At 35.7% G+C, this 16,919-nt stretch overlaps 1 protein-coding gene across 6 annotated transcripts in view; it reads right to left on the reverse strand.

Annotated features, from left to right (window-relative positions):
* The window catches only part of IRAG1 (inositol 1,4,5-triphosphate receptor associated 1), a 79,270-nt gene that overhangs the window by 19,470 nt on the left and 42,881 nt on the right, over positions 1-16,919 (reverse strand). For all 6 annotated transcript variants that reach the window (XM_075163157.1, XM_075163161.1, XM_075163162.1 and 3 more), the window contains 7 exons: positions 15,664-15,734; positions 9,649-9,822; positions 8,063-8,112; positions 7,587-7,628; positions 5,865-6,458; positions 3,526-3,604; positions 544-664 (listed from right to left, as the gene is read on the reverse strand). In XM_075163157.1, coding sequence (XP_075019258.1) covers positions 544-664; positions 3,526-3,604; positions 5,865-6,458; positions 7,587-7,628; positions 8,063-8,112; positions 9,649-9,822; positions 15,664-15,734 — 1,131 coding nt within the window. The remainder of the gene's footprint in view (positions 1-543; positions 665-3,525; positions 3,605-5,864; positions 6,459-7,586; positions 7,629-8,062; positions 8,113-9,648; positions 9,823-15,663; positions 15,735-16,919) is intronic.

Genomic DNA, 16,919 nt, shown 5'->3' on the forward strand with positions numbered 1-16,919 from the left:
TGGCAGGTGTTAAGCAACCTGCCTACTTGCACAGCCCAATATCAGGGAATTCGCAAGTGAGTCCTTCAACTACATTTGCAAAATAAACTCCATTTCCCTGAAAAATCGTCACCTGCAGAAAAACGCAGAATTCTTACATGCCCAAATTTTACCATTGGAAAGCATTATCTGGCCTGATAGTATTTCTTTCCCCCAGAAAAACAAACATTTTCAACATGAATTTATATCTGCAGCAGCAATCCTGAAAACCAGGAGTGGACAGACCGGTAGAAAAATCTATATAAAAACGTACTTGTAGCATGCAAGTTAGGTTTCAGACTTTTTATGTAGAACTTACAACCTAATTTTAAAAGTTGGCCAGTTACTGGAAGTCGGTGCACTCCCCAAAATTTTTCAGAAAATATGTGTTGCACATTTTAAGATGCAGCAATTTGTGTACTTATATGGATCCCCTATGAATGGAACTCCATAAAGGGAGTTCACTGGAAACCATTAGTGTGCCTTCCCCTGAATGATGTCTTTCTATTTCTAATGAGCTTTTACCTTCCCGGAAGCAATTTGTGCACTCGTAGTTTTCGCAGCAATACATCAGGAATGCTGGGCATGACATCAGAGCTATTCTTTGTCTCTTCCTCTTCAGTGGGGGAAGGGAGAGGTGAAGGGCCTAAAGATATTTTCAGATAAAAAACTTTTATGTTATTTGAAAAGTCATGCATTAACTATTAATAGTCAGCATCTCAGAGCCGAATAGGACCTTTTAGTCTAACTGTGTCCATTTTAAAATCAATGAGGATTTCACCCCAACTCTACTGGGAGCAAAAGTGAACAACAAGAAAAGGTCCATCCCTTTGTGCAGGATGTTACTTCCTTTATTGCATATGGTGATACATCACTCATCTCTCCTTTACTGCCAAAATAAAGATCCTCTGTCTTCCTTTCAAGCAGTGGTAACAAAAGTAATCAGTACAACTGTCATCCTTTTTGTAGAAAGACTGAAGTAATATGCACTCTGACAGTCTCTAGTGCACTGAAAAATAATTATTGTATTAGTATTTTTCCTAGAATTCAAACTGAACCCAGATTCATTACTAGAACATCTAACCTAACATTTTGCATTTGTGCTTTACCAGTACAGTTACATCATTTCTGGAATATTTTAGCTTAGATTTTGTAATAGAGTACTGTTATTTTCTAAGGCTTTAAATGCCACCTGCCAAGATGAAGTCTAGTATAATGTACTATACTACAGATTTTGTGCACCATTTATGGTGATGAATCTACAACACGTACTTGTTTCCACTGCATGTTCATTGAAACAAGACATTAAGGTTATAATTGCATTCTCTACTTCTGTCACTTTCATAAGGACCAAGATATGGCTTAAACTTTTTTTTTTAAAATTCATATTACTTAACTTTTTTATTTTCATTTTATTTAAAGTCATATATAATAATTCCCTTCTCTCCTTCTATCTTGCCAGAATTTAATGAAGGACTCTCCTATAGGAAAGTCAGGTTCCTCAGACTTGGAAAGATATCTTTGTAGAGTTCTCCTATTCATTTGGCATAACAGAAAGATTCTTAGACTTGCAAAACAAATAGTGTGAAAAAGCTCAAATTTTGTAAATGTGGAGAGCATTAACATGAAAGACAGAAGAGAATGGGAGATTCTTTCTAGCTACATTTTAGTTCTGTGCATTTCCTTTATATTTAAAAATTCCAGTATTTACTTAAAAGTAAATACTTTTAAAGCAGTCATGTGTGTCCCCATAAAAAGCCAGCCTGACATCACAATGTCTCCAGATCTAATATATCCCACTTATCTGAACTTCTGTATATGCAAAGTTGTGTTTACTAAGATGATCACAATAACTTGGCATCGATAGCAAAACATGATGGAGCCAGTATATTTGATTCATAAGAGTAATAATGAAGTAGCTGGCTATTTCCTATTGTTTAAGCAAAATTACTACCCCAGTTAAAAAGCACGAGGTGGCTTTTATGACAATGTAAGGAAGTAAGTCTCCCTAACAAATGAACTAAGTGACCTCTCACTTGTTTTCCCCACTGAAGACAAGGAGTTGACCCTTAATGTTCTGGCCATCATTTAGATAAGTTAGTAGACTTTAAAAAGCTCATGGTGCTCATGAGAACTTGGTTGAAAAGCTAGATGAAATAATGCTTAGCTTTTCCTAATGTTTTCCTCAAAAGTTTCAAACCTGCCAAAATTATGTAACAGGCTGGTAAAATGGCAACTATTTTACACTTTCAAACAGAGCCTGCTAAATAATTTCTGGGAAATTATACATTAGCAGAGTGACAGGAATAATATTACCATATCTAAGAATCCAAGGATATAATCACTAAATACAGAAAGGACAAGAAGTCTCTTTTAATTTTGTTTCATTCAGACTGAAGATGATAGAGATATCCAGAGATAACATGAAATGTAATATCTCAGCCATCTCCCTCTATAACAGAAACTTTAAAGCATTATGAAACAGTCCCAAAGGAAATCTATGAATTAGCAAAATGAACTAGTATTAGGAAAAATGGAAATTGTCTTTGGATCAAATCTTGGACAATCAGTTTCAGATCCTTTCATATTAACCATCTCTATTTCAGTTCAGGTGGCCTTAAAAACACTCTGAACAAGTTCTGACTTAACTACTTCCAAACAAATATACAGTTTTTGTTTAAATATTTTCAATTGATTGCTCAGCACTACTGCTATTTAGTTCTTCCAGCTGTGGAATTGTCCTCAAGATTATATGTCTGCTCTTTATTTCTATTCTGAATCTTTTTAGATGCAGCCTACAAGCATCAAATCTCATTTGCTTGTGTTGGATTGTAAAAAACATTTGGTGCCAGATTTCTGTTTCCTCATTTATGCAGAGTTTAAGCCTTTTCCTTATTAAAAATCATACAAATTGAGCTAAAAACCCCCACTTATTGTAAGGCATATTTTTCCAATCTTTCAATCACATTTATGTCTCTTCTCTGGCCTTACTCTTACTTATCCACATTGATGTAGAGCTGTGGACCAGAAGTGAACATGCCATTCCAGTATTTGCCACACATATACTAAAATAAAAAGGCAGGAATAAAGCATTCCATCTCTTATTTATACTTTCAAGAATCAAATTCATGCTTATAGGCACAATATCCTGCAGAGGTCACATCCATTCAATCCATCACTGCTGAAACTTTTTTTCAGAAAGTCACTGAAACTTGGGTGTCAGACAGTCCTCCATCTATTAAGTACAAGCTAGACTCTGTTGAGGTATGCATCTTTTCATTTGGTTGTAATAATACCTATGGTATCTTCTTTGCTCAGATCATCAAGAAATTCAGGTACTTCGATTATTGGTCTCTCTCATTGGTTATTTACTACCCTCCTCCATGACTGCTTCATTACAACTACTATTGCAGTTGAAGAAAGACTTTTTTTCCCCTCCATATTAGTCAATTATAAAAATCAGTTTATAACGAACAAACACTCCTTCCAGCTTTTATGATACTGCACCTTTTTCTTGTTCAGCTGCTTCACTAAGTTCAGGAAGTTTAAGTCCAACTAAATTTTGATTTCTCATCAAAATATGCTCCTGTTAAAAAAAACAGTAACATTTCTAAGTAACTTAACTAGAAATCTCAATTTAAATATCCCTGCCATGTGAACACTAAATATAACATTCACTTTAGTTAATAAACATAATGGAGATATTTATATTAAATTATAGTCAGATGCTACATTGCATGGATACGTGTACATTCACACACACTTAAATATTACATATTTCAAATTTCATACATGCATTATTTAGACTGAGATTTACAACATGTGCCCCTTACTCAAGCAGAAAAACTGAGTTTTGGTAAATGACAGTTTTAGTAAATGAGAGCGAAAAAAGCAATTTTGGATATAGCCATAGTAATAAGTAAGTATCCCAGAAAGGAGAGAAAATTCAGAAAATCAAATATATGAGACTTTACTACTTTGATTTATTCAGTAGGATTTATTCTCACTGAAGCTTGGTATGCTACAGCTGCAAGTTAATACTTCATTGTTACTGTACTCTGCCCCTATTCCTTACAGGTAGGGAAGAATGTACTCTTAAGGATTAAACCTTGTTATCTTATTTCTCCTTCTATCATCTCATTTTCTGCTTTCATATTCTCAAATATGTTTAAAATTCACAAACACCTGCTTTTGTTTATAAGCAGACAATTCCTACTGGAGACAGAGTTCAAATCTCACCTAGTTGGAATTATATATCATGTTGTATTAATTTCTGACTCTAACTACTATTTGCGCTTAACAACTTCTAGGACTTTCAGAATATGGCTTAAGTGTGTCTATAATCAAAACTTCCAGTACATTTATGCTAAGAATATGTGTGTTATATAAGCAGGAAACGATTAATAACTAAGCTGCCACTCTCAGGCAATACCATAGGAATGAAATAACCAAAGCCCAGAATTTGAGGTCGTCACCTGTCAGCCCTGTGTTCATCTTAAAATACTAACTACTGGAGGTCAAAGAAAATACTCTTATTAAGCTATTAAGGAAAGTAACTACTACTAAATTTTTTTTTTCTTTCAAAGGTCATTTTTGCTATACACACATGGTAGTTCTTTATGATGGTCGTTTATCATTTCATGACATTTTTACTTTTTTCAATACACTGGTTAATTCTTAGGGTTTAATCCTTAATTTTTACCATTTAGACAATTATTTAACAATGGATTAGTTTATAGATTTCGTAGTTCAAGTCTATCCTTCAAGAAGCTGACACATTTGTACCATGTTAGAATTAGGACCTGTAAGTCTGGCCTTCCTCTCAGAGCCACCCAGTTTTAAAACTCTGGACACTTTGAGATACTTTCTGAGAATGTTCAATAAGAAAAAATCATACCAAAACAATTTCCTGTCCCCTGAGATCTTGCAAATGTAATGTTATTGCAAAGGCTAGTATTCTTGAATGACAGGACTACTGCCCTTAGAAGGGAGAATACCAACCAATACAGGACTCAAAACCACTCAGCTGAACAAAGTCAAAGTGATTTTTAAATCCAAAGAAAGTTTACAAACAGTATACGACACACAGAGGCTTGTAAGTCCTCAAACAAGAGTGTAGTAACCGTCTCCAAACTTCAGTTAAAGATTTCTGTTTATATGCAGGTCTCAGCCCACTCATACAGAAATCAGTCAATTAGTCAATATATTGTGAGAGCCTGTGGATCTGAGGACAATTCCGAAGAAGCAGAAAAAGCATAGCACAGGGAAGCAAAGGAAGTAAAAGAGCCTAAGTGACCCTCTTAAAGAGAATGTGGTTACATCCTGAGGAAGGAAAGATTCTAAAATTCTCTTTAGAAATTAAAGAGATCATTTTAGTCACAAGCACGTTTTACAAATGACATGATTGTTAATCAACTGCTTCCTGTTTATAGGTGATGTAAACGATGCAAAAATGAGATATATTGTGTTTTAGACAACCCTTCCGTCACAATGAAAGCAGTTAGTACTTTCTTGACACCAGTATTACAATTTTTTTCTGGGGGCCAAAACCTGTATGTGCAAGACCATATGCATATGTGCGTATTGAAGAGACCACAGTGTAGTTAATACATATTTGAAGAGAACTAAGAAATAGAATAATTCCATGGCATTTAGTTACAGGTTACAATTTACTAAAGTTGCAAAGGAAAAACATGATACAATTTTGTATTGATTTTGCTGAAGCTGTTTCCCATTGTATTACTGTATGTTTCTTGCAATGACAAAAATAATGCTAAGTAAGTTGAAAGTTTAGTAAGATATGAAAATAACTTTAAAACAGGATACAACTGATGACTAGGACTCACCTCTCTGAGCTTTGTCAGTTTCTGCATTCGAACCGGTTGAACTTGGATTTGAAGGTCTTTGAATGCTTTTAATTGATTGCTGGATTTATTACCAACAACAAAGCTTTTATCTTCCTCAAATGATAATTTTAAAGGTGTTTTATCTTTCTGTCCAGGCTCCAAGCTATCCCATGATACAGCCCGTAGTAGAGGAGGACGCAGTCCACAGAGTTTAAATTCTGGTTTACATGATACTTTATGGTCCCTCATTTCTGGAACAGGAATCTTTAGCTTTGAGTCTGTATTTCCTATGCCTGGTCCTGGTAGATGGGTTCTTAAAGGAACATCATTTTCTTTTGCTTTCTTGAGGAATGATTTTCCAAGTTCATTTTCACAAACATTCATGCAAGTGTTAAGAGACATTCTGCCACTATCACCACCTGAAGGGGAGCATTTAGGTAAAGTATCCATGTGTTTATGTGGATCAAAATTTTCTTTTTGTTCTGAGAGCTTCTCTTTGGAGTTTTCAATACCAGCAGAACGAGGAACCAACCTTCCCTGAGAAATCTTTCTTTGATCATTCTGCCTTCGATCAATTAATCCTTTTGCAGCATTCTGAAATAGAGGGACACACATAAAACAGAGAACAAGTGCAGATTTCTCTTTTCCCCTGCCCAAGGATAGATTTTCACTGTAAAAAGCCATTTCCTTTTCAGTGACATTTGCTTTTAAACATGTGCTATTGACAAGAGAAATAATTTTTAAAAGGCACTTGAAAGAACACTGAATTGGGAATCTCTTTTCTGAACTTTTGAGATAACCTCCTCCCATTCCGGAGTCCATTATAGCAATCCTCATATAGCCAAGGTCCTCATCATCTTAATGTAAGGTTTGTCTGAGTATATGCCTTTAACCCTGTATCTTATAGCACTGTTACTTTCCTTTGATTGTTTTCTGTAAGTCTCTCACCTCCCAAGGGAAAAAACCACGGGCTTATACACTAAGTTAAAGCACATCTCTCTTCTTACTTTGTGTGCAGTACCATAGATTATCATTTGGCTGCAATCTCTATAGGAGAGCTGGCAAAAGAATGTTTGCCTATACCTTGGCTCCTTTGGTACAGAATCTGTATTTTGTCTAAGGGCATCTGTGTCAGCAATTTAAGGCAATCTAACCGTGGGCTCTGCCTTAGATATGTTGCTACTCCTCTCCTTTATAGTTACTGCTCCAAAATTCTGCTGCCATACTGTTTTTTCTAAGTATTGCCTAATTCACTCACAGCAAAATCTCTTTAAGAGGCCATCTGATATTACCTAAAACACATCAAGAAGCATTTATATAAACTGCTCCACCAATAGTTGTGTGGAGCAGTAAAATCCCATCAGTGGTGCAGAACACGAGATACAGTAACCTCTTCCACTGAACCAAAAGCGTCTGAAAGAGGATGTCTGTCTAAAACCCCAGCATACACCAAAGTGGCTTTAGGAGATATTTTTACTTTACTTATAAAGGTATTTAGTATATTGATTTTAATTGAGCTAGAGCAGGGTGCATGGTAGAATGTAAAGGCTAAGCCCATTGTCCTCCACTACATTTGCAGGTGCTTCACAATTTCTTAGAGCAGTATCATTTTTCTTTTCACTCAGTGAACAGTCTTTTAGCCTTTTTAGTCACATAAATAAGTCATATGTGTGCTAAGACAAACAGGCAGATTTTGTTCAACACCTAACGTGAAACACTTACCTCTGCAGTTTGCCTGTCATCCTCTTTCACAGTTCTGTTATTCTGGCAAAAAAGGAAGAAAAAAGTTGCCTTACAAGGTTATCATCTTTCACATCTATGCTGCAAATGTTAGAGATAGATATTAATGGATGAACTTTGAATCTCTTAATTTTTACACTGCTTGTCACATTTATTTATGAAGTAATTTTAGGGATTAGCTTTTTCCATAGATTAGGATTATATTGGATCTTTTTCCATTTTCTACACTTAACAGATCTCTATGATCCTTCAGCGCTTGTTACCTCATGGTTTTTTGTCTTCACAGTAAACATTTATTAGTCCCTCACTCTGCAGAAAAAATATATCAATAATCCAATCTTGGTATATAAAATGGTATTCAAAACATCCCATTTTCCTTAGGGACTAACAGGATAGCATAATGTAATATAGTACTGTAATAACCAGGTTACTGCGCAGAATCTTCAGCTCTTTCTTACCTGCCCTGGAGATACTGACTCGACACTAGTGGTTGTGCATGCATCAGACCCTAGAAAGACACACATATAATTAGGGCATAACCTGATGTTTTGCTCAAAATTTTTACTACTACAGCATTAGCCAACACATACCTGCACAGTTCCACGTAATATATTAAGGACAAAATTTAAATGTGGAAAATATTATTTAAAAGGGAAAAAAAATTATCTAAAATATAGTAAGTGAAAGATCATTAAAGCTTCTCACAACTTTTTGTTTCAACATTATTGAAAAGAGTAAAAAAATAGAACACGTAACCTAGCAGCAGGAATAAAAATATAATACAAAAATATAATAATAATTAAAAAAGTAAAAATATATATTGCGGGCATTCACAAGCTTTGTCATATTCAAAAGGAGATGCTTGAATCTACAGATTTTGACTTCTCCTCGAGAAGTATTAAAAAATACATTTTTGGAGAACTTTAACTAATAAAAGTTTGAGCCTGCATAGATACCTGATGGAACTGGAAGAGTGAGAGAGTTGCTCCGAGATGCTACTGCTGAAACTTTAGGACTAAGTGTAGGGGAAACTGCTTGATTAAAACAAAGACAAAACAAACAAACAAAAAAGTAATTTTACTTTCTAGGCTTGCAGCTTCTGATTTTTTAAAATTCAGATGAGATTAAAACATGAATCTCATAGTCATCAGTCATGTGTTTGTCCAGAACCTGACAAGTCATTTTAATTGCCAAGTTATACTTGGCAATTAGGAACTTAGATTAGGTTTTATCTCATATATGTGCCATAAACTAATACAATTCTGTTGATGCACAGAATCCTTATTCTCCTCAGTTTTCTGATATTGTAAGCACTGCAGAGAAGTAGACACAAGAGAAGGATTCACGGGGGGGGGGAAGAAAAATTTAATTTTAAAAAGTATAGTTGTTTTTTTTCCTCCAGAAAGCATCAAGCCGATTTTAAGATAGAACTTTGTTTTGAATTGGCATTTCAAAGCTAAATGAAAGTCCTACTTCATGATAAAATGGCATTTTGTCCTAGTTTTCAAACACTTCATATGAGGGGAAAAAAACAATTTCAATTGACATTTTAGAACAAAACATTTCATTCTGCTGTTTTTAAAGGAGAATCTGGTCCATTTAGCTAAGTTTATGACTGTGTTCAGAATAAAAGTCTGGGTAGTTATGTTTGGGGCGAATGTTTTTTCAGCAGTATGAATCTTACCATTAAAATTTCATTTTATGTACAATAGAAACTTTAGGAAGAAAATCTTCACAAACAGAAATTTGTGACCATTTTTTAGATTCCAACAGAAATACTTCATGCTTTCCTGTTACAGTGTTTGCAGTGTGTCATTCAGGCACTTAAAAACTTTACACCATGTTCCACTGTTACATCTGAATATAGAGATTGATCATTTCTGTTTTATACGGAATTGTGAGGAGGGGCAGAGGGATTCTGACCTTCAAATTAACAAAGTGTATGTATACAGTAGCAATGTATGCATTACAGTAGATGTTTGTTTGTGCCTTTGCAGATCTTTGAAGCAGAATATAAAATCTTGTTTTCAGAATCTGCACCTACCTGTGGGTGACTCCGGAAGGCTGCTTCTTGACTTTCTGCCTCTGCGCATTAGAAACCTCTCGCTTGCTTTCTTTGCTTCTTCTAGTAATTCAAGGTTCTTCTTTTTGTCTTCCTCTGATATTTTGACATCTGGTAGTTGATCATTTACCAGATCAATCACGTGACCGCTGTTGTCTGGGTAGAAAAAGTCAGAATTAGAGCTGTACCTCATATTTCCAGATACATTGTAGCATTTCAGAGTAACAAGTATAAAATTATAAATTTAGCTTTGAGCTTGCATTTAACAAACATTAATGTCTGCTCATTTCTAATGTTGTTATATTCTCAAGTTTAGAGCAAGTCCTCAAAAACACAGATAACCCACTAAGATTAAGTCACTATGCTCTGATATGTGAAACTGGCTTTTCCGGCTGTCCTCCCAATACAGTTTTTCTAATTTATTAATAAAAGTGGCATTAGATCCGTCTCAACTAGCAGTCACAGCATTTCTGTCTACAGACAGTTTTTCCATGGCTTTTGTATGTCCAGTTTTTCAAGGCTAAGGTCCCAGAACTCCCATGGCAAAGATTTATGCACACTAGTTTTAACATACAGATGATTCCATCAAATAATCTATAAAATGAAGTGCAGAGTTTGGAAGTATAAAGATTTTATTCTATGCAGATAGAAGAGCTTTCCCACAAATGCAGAAGCAACAGTAAAGCTGCATCTGGCAAAGCTGCAGGCAGAAGTTTAATAGCTAAAGCCTGAGAATTATAAAGCTATTTCAAAAAGCAAATCACTCTCTACCATGTGGTGGACCTGCAAGAATTTTCCAAAGGAATTGCAAATCCCATTAGAATATCCAATGGTTAAAGAAAGCATTGTTAGAAATTGCTTTTCCTCATGCCCACTTATGTTGATATGTTAGATATGTGACCCAGGAGAATGCATGGACCACAAACTGAAAGCCACTGCCTTATACTTAGACCTTTGGAATAATGCATTGTTTCCTAAACAATTTTTAATTAGTTGTAGAAAGAACCCATTAATCCCTGTCTTCCAAATTGGTGAAAACCACTAAACTTTGAGCACTAATTTTTACAATTCTCCAGGCTATGATTAAGCAAAGAATGTAGCCTGTTGTCGGAAAGGCCCTTTCTGTGTGAGTTGGTATGAATGGCTTCTATAAGCACCTAGGCTGTATGGAGAAACAGTTACCTGAAAACGGGCCAAAGAAAGGAAACATATATGCTGACAAGGTAGTGTGTGCAAGTTTTTCATGGGTTGATAAACTCTACAGACTTGTAAGCTTGTTGGATCTGCAAGAACTGATAAATAGATCACCAAAAGTCTGCTCAATCTGTACAAGGCCACTGACACACACTAGCATCAACAACAGCCTGCAAGTCAGACATTTATTCTTAGGTAACTATGAGAAAATTTGTGACTGTGTGAGTGAATTAACTATATGAGTGAATAAGTGACTATTGTGTGAAGAGTTACCTGGTATTAATAACAACTTGATCACATTAACAACAGCTTAGTGAATAAAATGTGTTCTAAGAAATATCAGTTGTGACTGTCTCTCTCCCCAGCTTGATGCCTCTATTAGGGAAGAGGCAATTTATAACATTGTTTTGCAATAAGAACAACTTACTAAAGAACAGCTTGGGTGAGGGGGAGGAAAGTCATCAGGTAATACAAGAAAAATATTTTTAAATTTGACAAGAGCCATTACAAAACAATCAGTCTTCAGAAAAGCTAAGAACGTAAGTAAGCAGCAAAAACTCAAGGGGTTTTGGTTTGTGGATGTGGGGTTGCTTGGTTGGTTGTTGTTTTTTTTTGGGGGGGAAGAGGGGTTGTTTTTAATTTCCATAAATTTAGTTCAATTTCAAGGCTATCAAAAAGCATGCCCACAGATTGGATATTCTTAAAGCAATCTATTCTTAATGAAATATCTCTTTTTTTTTACACTAAGATTTGTGTGTTGAAAGTTTGAGAGAAGGACCTCCATGGCACTTTCCTTGGGCCAGCAAAAGAGGAGAGCTGCAAGGCATGGTTATTTCTATCTTCCTTGAGCAGATAAATTTTCCTCACTATACTCAACATCTTTGCCTTTTTATATTTTCTTTGCCTTCTGCCTCTTCACCACTTCCATTTCCCTTCCCCTTTGCTGCCATTTCCTCTTTTCCCATGAATTCCCTTTAGTTTCTCCTGCTGCATCCCATCTCAGCACCTGCTTACAAATGACAAGCGTTCAAAGAATCACTTGTTGACTATTTCAGGTCTACAAGTTTATGACCATGAAGGCAAGACAGACCTCCAACAGGAGACATTTTGCAACAGGTTTAATTAGAAAATACCTTACTTAGAAAAGCAACATCTTAGAATCATAGAGTAATTCAGGTTGGAAAGGACTATTGGAGGTCATCTAGTCCAACCTGTTCAAAGCAGAATGAGTGGTGAAATCAGACCAGGTTTCTGGTCTTTCAAGACAATCTGGTCTTGAAAAACCTCTAAGGATGGAGATGCAAAACCTCTGTGCGAAGATTGTTCTAATGCTTGACTCTATAGTGAGAGAAAAGTTCTTCTTTATACCCATTTAGAGCTTCGCTGGTTTCAAATTACGTCCATTGCCTCTTGTCATCCTGCCATGGGCCTGGATCTGTTTTCTTGATAATTTTTCTCATTGGTATTGAAAAGCTGTATTAGGTTTCTCCTAAAGCCACATCTTCTCCAGCCTAAATTAGGCCAGCTCCTTCAGGCTTCCCTCACAGGGCAAGTGTTTCAGCCCCTGGACCATCTTTGTGGCCCTCCATTGGACTCACTCCCATTTATCAACACCCTTCTTTTATTGGAGGTCCCAAAACCAGATGCAGTTTTCTAGATGCAGTCTAATGAATGCTAAGTAAAAGGGAATGAATACTTTCCTTGATCTACTGGCTAAGCTTCTATGACTACAGTCCATGACACTGTTAGCCCTCTTTGCTGCAAGGGCGCACTGCTGGTTCATGTTCATCGTGCTCTCTACAAAGGCCTCCAGGCCTTTTTCAGCAGAGCGGCTTTCCAGCAAGCCAATCCCCAGCCTGTACCTACTGCAAGGGGTTATTCTTTCTGATATATAGGACTCCAAATTTGTCTTTGCTGAATTTCATAAGGTTCCTACTGGCTTATTCCTCCAGCCTGTCTAGGTCTCTCTGAATTGCAGCACTGCCCTCAAGCATATATTAATTAAACTCACTCAATTTGATTTCATCTGCTAATTTGATGAGAGAGCACTCCCCATCCTCCTCCAGGTCATTGATAAAGATAGAAAGCACAACTCATTTTCTTGAGTGGGTTCCAAGACACAGCCAAAGGCCAGTCACAACAGCTGGAATAGAAAGTAGGTTTGAAGCAAAGCTCTGTCTTCAGCAGAATGACATCTGGAAAGGTTTGTTTCTTTTAGAGAACCCTCTCCTTTTGCTAACGTCTAGGCAGCATGACCAACCAACCAGTCACTACCCTCAGAGCCAAAGTATCCAACCAATGTTTTACCTGTCCAGTTGTTTACCCATCCAGATCGTAAAGTCCTAATTTGGATACCAGATTTAGGGGGAAGGCTGGGGGGGAGGGGAGGAGCTCTTGCTGCTGCATCTCTGAATATGGAGGGATAATCATTCTTCTGTTTAAGTCCGATTTCTGTAAGTATAGTTCCATAAATTTATTTAGTTTCCACAAGTTTAGTTACCTCTAAAATCAACTGCTGGCAAGCAGGATAGGTTTTAAGTGTTCCAAGTCCTCTTAAGTGGACCTGAACTGATTTATATGGATCTTATTTCCATCTTAGTTTTATAGGACATATAAAGGAAATTTCCCTTTGAATGCAAGCAGCCAAAAAAACCCCATTTTACTCACGAATTTAAAGGACCAATTACAAAACTGGAGCAAATGCACAAGAAGTCACAACTTTTTGAAGCCTCCTAACAATCTTTCAGTGGGCTTTCTCTCAACTACATTTTTATAGGCATACTGATGCAACTGAGTACCCAGTTACGAAAGCATCAGAATCACAAACTAGTAAGGATTAATTCTGACTGTTACTGATATGAATAGTTAGCACCTTCTCTCTCCATGGCTGAGAAGCTAACTCTAATACAACAGTGGAAATACTACTTACATAAAATATTTTATTATCTTATTAAGAAAAAGGCAATGTTAAGGATGTTCTGCTAGATTTAAAAATCTCCCATTCTCTATTTGTGTGAATCTAGCACAGGATCCCAGGTGTATAAAATTATTATTGTATTTTTGTCATGTCACAAATATTAAATTAATTCCAGCAAACTAACCCTCATAAATCTACAAAAAGGGAAATGAAACGTGTAATAATACATTAAATTCTATCAGAAAGGGTTCTGGTCTCTCTGTTTTGACCACCGGAAAGAAAAAAAAAAAGATATATATACACTGTTAATAGCAGAGTGAGTTTGGGTTACTTTCAGAGGTACCAATTATTTTTTTTCCTCATGCAATACCTCCTATATAAGAGAAAGTAGAAACATACCTATAATTTAGGGAAAATAGTCTTAGCTGTAGCCATTTTTCAACCCTAGGGATGCATGAACTGCTATCAGCAGCAGATCAGTACTACTTATAAGAAATATTTGCTGAGACTGCCAGGAATCACTTCACTATTGGAAAATTCTGAAATGCTCCATGAAACTCCATGCCTATGTTCAATATATTGATCAAGAACAACCCCACACATCTGCGTTTCTTAATAAAAACACATAAAGAGGACTTAATAATCAGAGTCTTTAATAGAATCTCAATTACTAAAAGCAATCTGAGTTGATAAAACAGAATTTTTATTCTGAATATTTTGAGTATCAGAGAGGTAGCAGGGCTCTGATGTTTGCTGGTGCTTTAGTAATGAAAAAAAATAGATACAGATGCATCTGTTTCAAGATGCTGAAGAACTAGGTTCCTTAGTGATAGTAGAAAGGTGCTTCCCTTTAAAAGCCTCTGGGAGTATTGGAATAGTCACCTGATAAGCTTGGTTTTAAGTCTGTCACAAAACCAGTATTTTTTTTAAGCTATGCAACAATCACACAAGTCCATGATTTTACAAAAAACTGTTTTCATGCACAGCATAAAGCAGTGATAATTGGCTTAAATTAAGTTAATGGCTGGGAGAAAGTAACATTGTTGTAAAGATAAAAATAATTTTTAAAATTTATTCTAAATTTCTGATTCCTCCCCTCATCCCTCCATTTTGGTAGGAGGTCTCATATGCTTATTCCTTCATCCTTTACATGCAATAGTATAAACATTCTGTCAACTCTGTTCAACTTTTAGACGGAGACAAGTAACAATCCAAATGCAAACATACCAAGACTAAGAACTGATGGGAGCTTTGCCACTGACTTAACAGGATGAGCATTTATCTCAGTTCGTAGTACTCACAAATCCGCATCCACACCATAGTCCCCTTGAATAACAATTTACTCTACAGGTAGCTACCGGAAAACTAATAGAACTAATTATGTAGTAAGAGACTCATTAGAAAGTGAAGAAATGAAGAAAATCTTCCCCTGGATAGCTTGTTTTTATTTCAAGTTTAATCTGATATGATAGCCAAACTAAATAACTTGGGACTTAAGTGCCTGTTAAGCTCCTTGCTAAAAAACATTCCAGTTGTTCAAAAGTAATAAAAACAGTATTATTGAACAGTATTTTGCGTACAACAAGAATTTTAAGCATGGATATCTCCAGCCTTCTAAAAATGTTAAGCTAACAAACCAATCTAACAACTTTATGAAACTAACAATATGCATATTTCCCTGGATCTGTCTGCATGCAATCCACTTATGATCATAAACATTATGATCACAATTCAACATGCTAGCAGTATTCCCTGTGCATGCATTACAGACAGTATGCACAGGAAAAAAGCTGTATTCAGTACAGTCAGACTCTATATTTAGATCTTTATTGCGTGTCACATTTTCTGAGAAAACATTCTAGCTTAAATGAATAATCACTTCTTACCAACAGAAGTCAATGAACTTGTTGGATTCCTAGTGGCACGGTTAGAATGTCTCCTGTGAGGACTACGAGGCCTAGAGAGAAAAATGAACAAACAAAAATGATGGGAGTATGCCACCAAAAAAAAGTTCTACTTCTCTATAAAAATTTATCATTAAAAAGAAAGCACTTTTCTTTGATTAAAATAATGAAAACAAAAAGTTTTTATTGCAATTCCTCTCATCTCCAAACAACTGGAAAATGGAGGAAGATTGCAGAAAGAAGGAAAATTACAGAAATTGCTCTCACAAAGGAGTTCTGACATTTGCTGATAACCTCATACGCTGTGAACTTTTGATTTCTTAGAAAAACTACATTTCTTTAGTTCATTATCATGACTTAAAACTCATATAAATATGGTACATTGCAAAAAAAAAAAAAAAAATCTTTGTAAATTGTTAGTGCTGCCTAAACTGAGTTTTATGACTGAAATAATTTCTTAGGCTCCCACATTGACACTCCTATATAGCAATACAGGAACTTTCTTGATTGAAAACCAGGTGAAAGTCTCAAATGACTGCAGAAAATTAAACGCTGATCCAGCAAAGAATGTTGCTTTTAAAGGGCTGCATTGCAATTCTGACTCTTAAATAATCTTAACGTTTGGAGAAGTACACTTTAAAAATACAAGCAAATTATAGTATAGATTTATGATCAGTACTTTCCTATTAATTTTTTCTCATATTTTAAGTCTAATGGCAGGTCAATAAATTAAAAATCCCAGGTCAAGAAGTATGCTTTATCAGAAGACTGAAAATAACCTTCATTCAACTCAAAATTGAATTGAAGTTTTCAACTTCAAACAGGATTATTATTTCCATTCCACAGTTTACTTTCACATACGCTTAACCTCAAGATGGTATTCTTGCCCTGTCTACCTGAACGGGTCCAAACATCTGCTTCAAAACTCACTGTACTATAGTATTCAAGCTAGACATTTAAGTTGTCCAACTGTCTAGCTTAGAAACATTATCTACTTGAATTCTCAACTGATTGATATCTATTTTATTTCACAAGATCAGGAATGTGGTCCTATCCCAGTTCCCAGGTGTTACAGAAGTTTCTTTTGCAGCTTCACCAAAACAGTAAGGAGGACTGAAGAGATACAAAGAAGGAAGGGAAAGAATAGAGCTGGAAAAGAAGCCTACACTTGTTGCACCTGTTTTTTAGATAGAAAAAAAAGTCCAGTAACTCAATTTCCACTGCTTTCAACTCAGGAC

This window comes from Calonectris borealis, chromosome 14, assembly GCF_964195595.1.
Source record: "Calonectris borealis chromosome 14, bCalBor7.hap1.2, whole genome shotgun sequence".
NCBI classification, from domain to species: domain Eukaryota; kingdom Metazoa; phylum Chordata; class Aves; order Procellariiformes; family Procellariidae; genus Calonectris; species Calonectris borealis.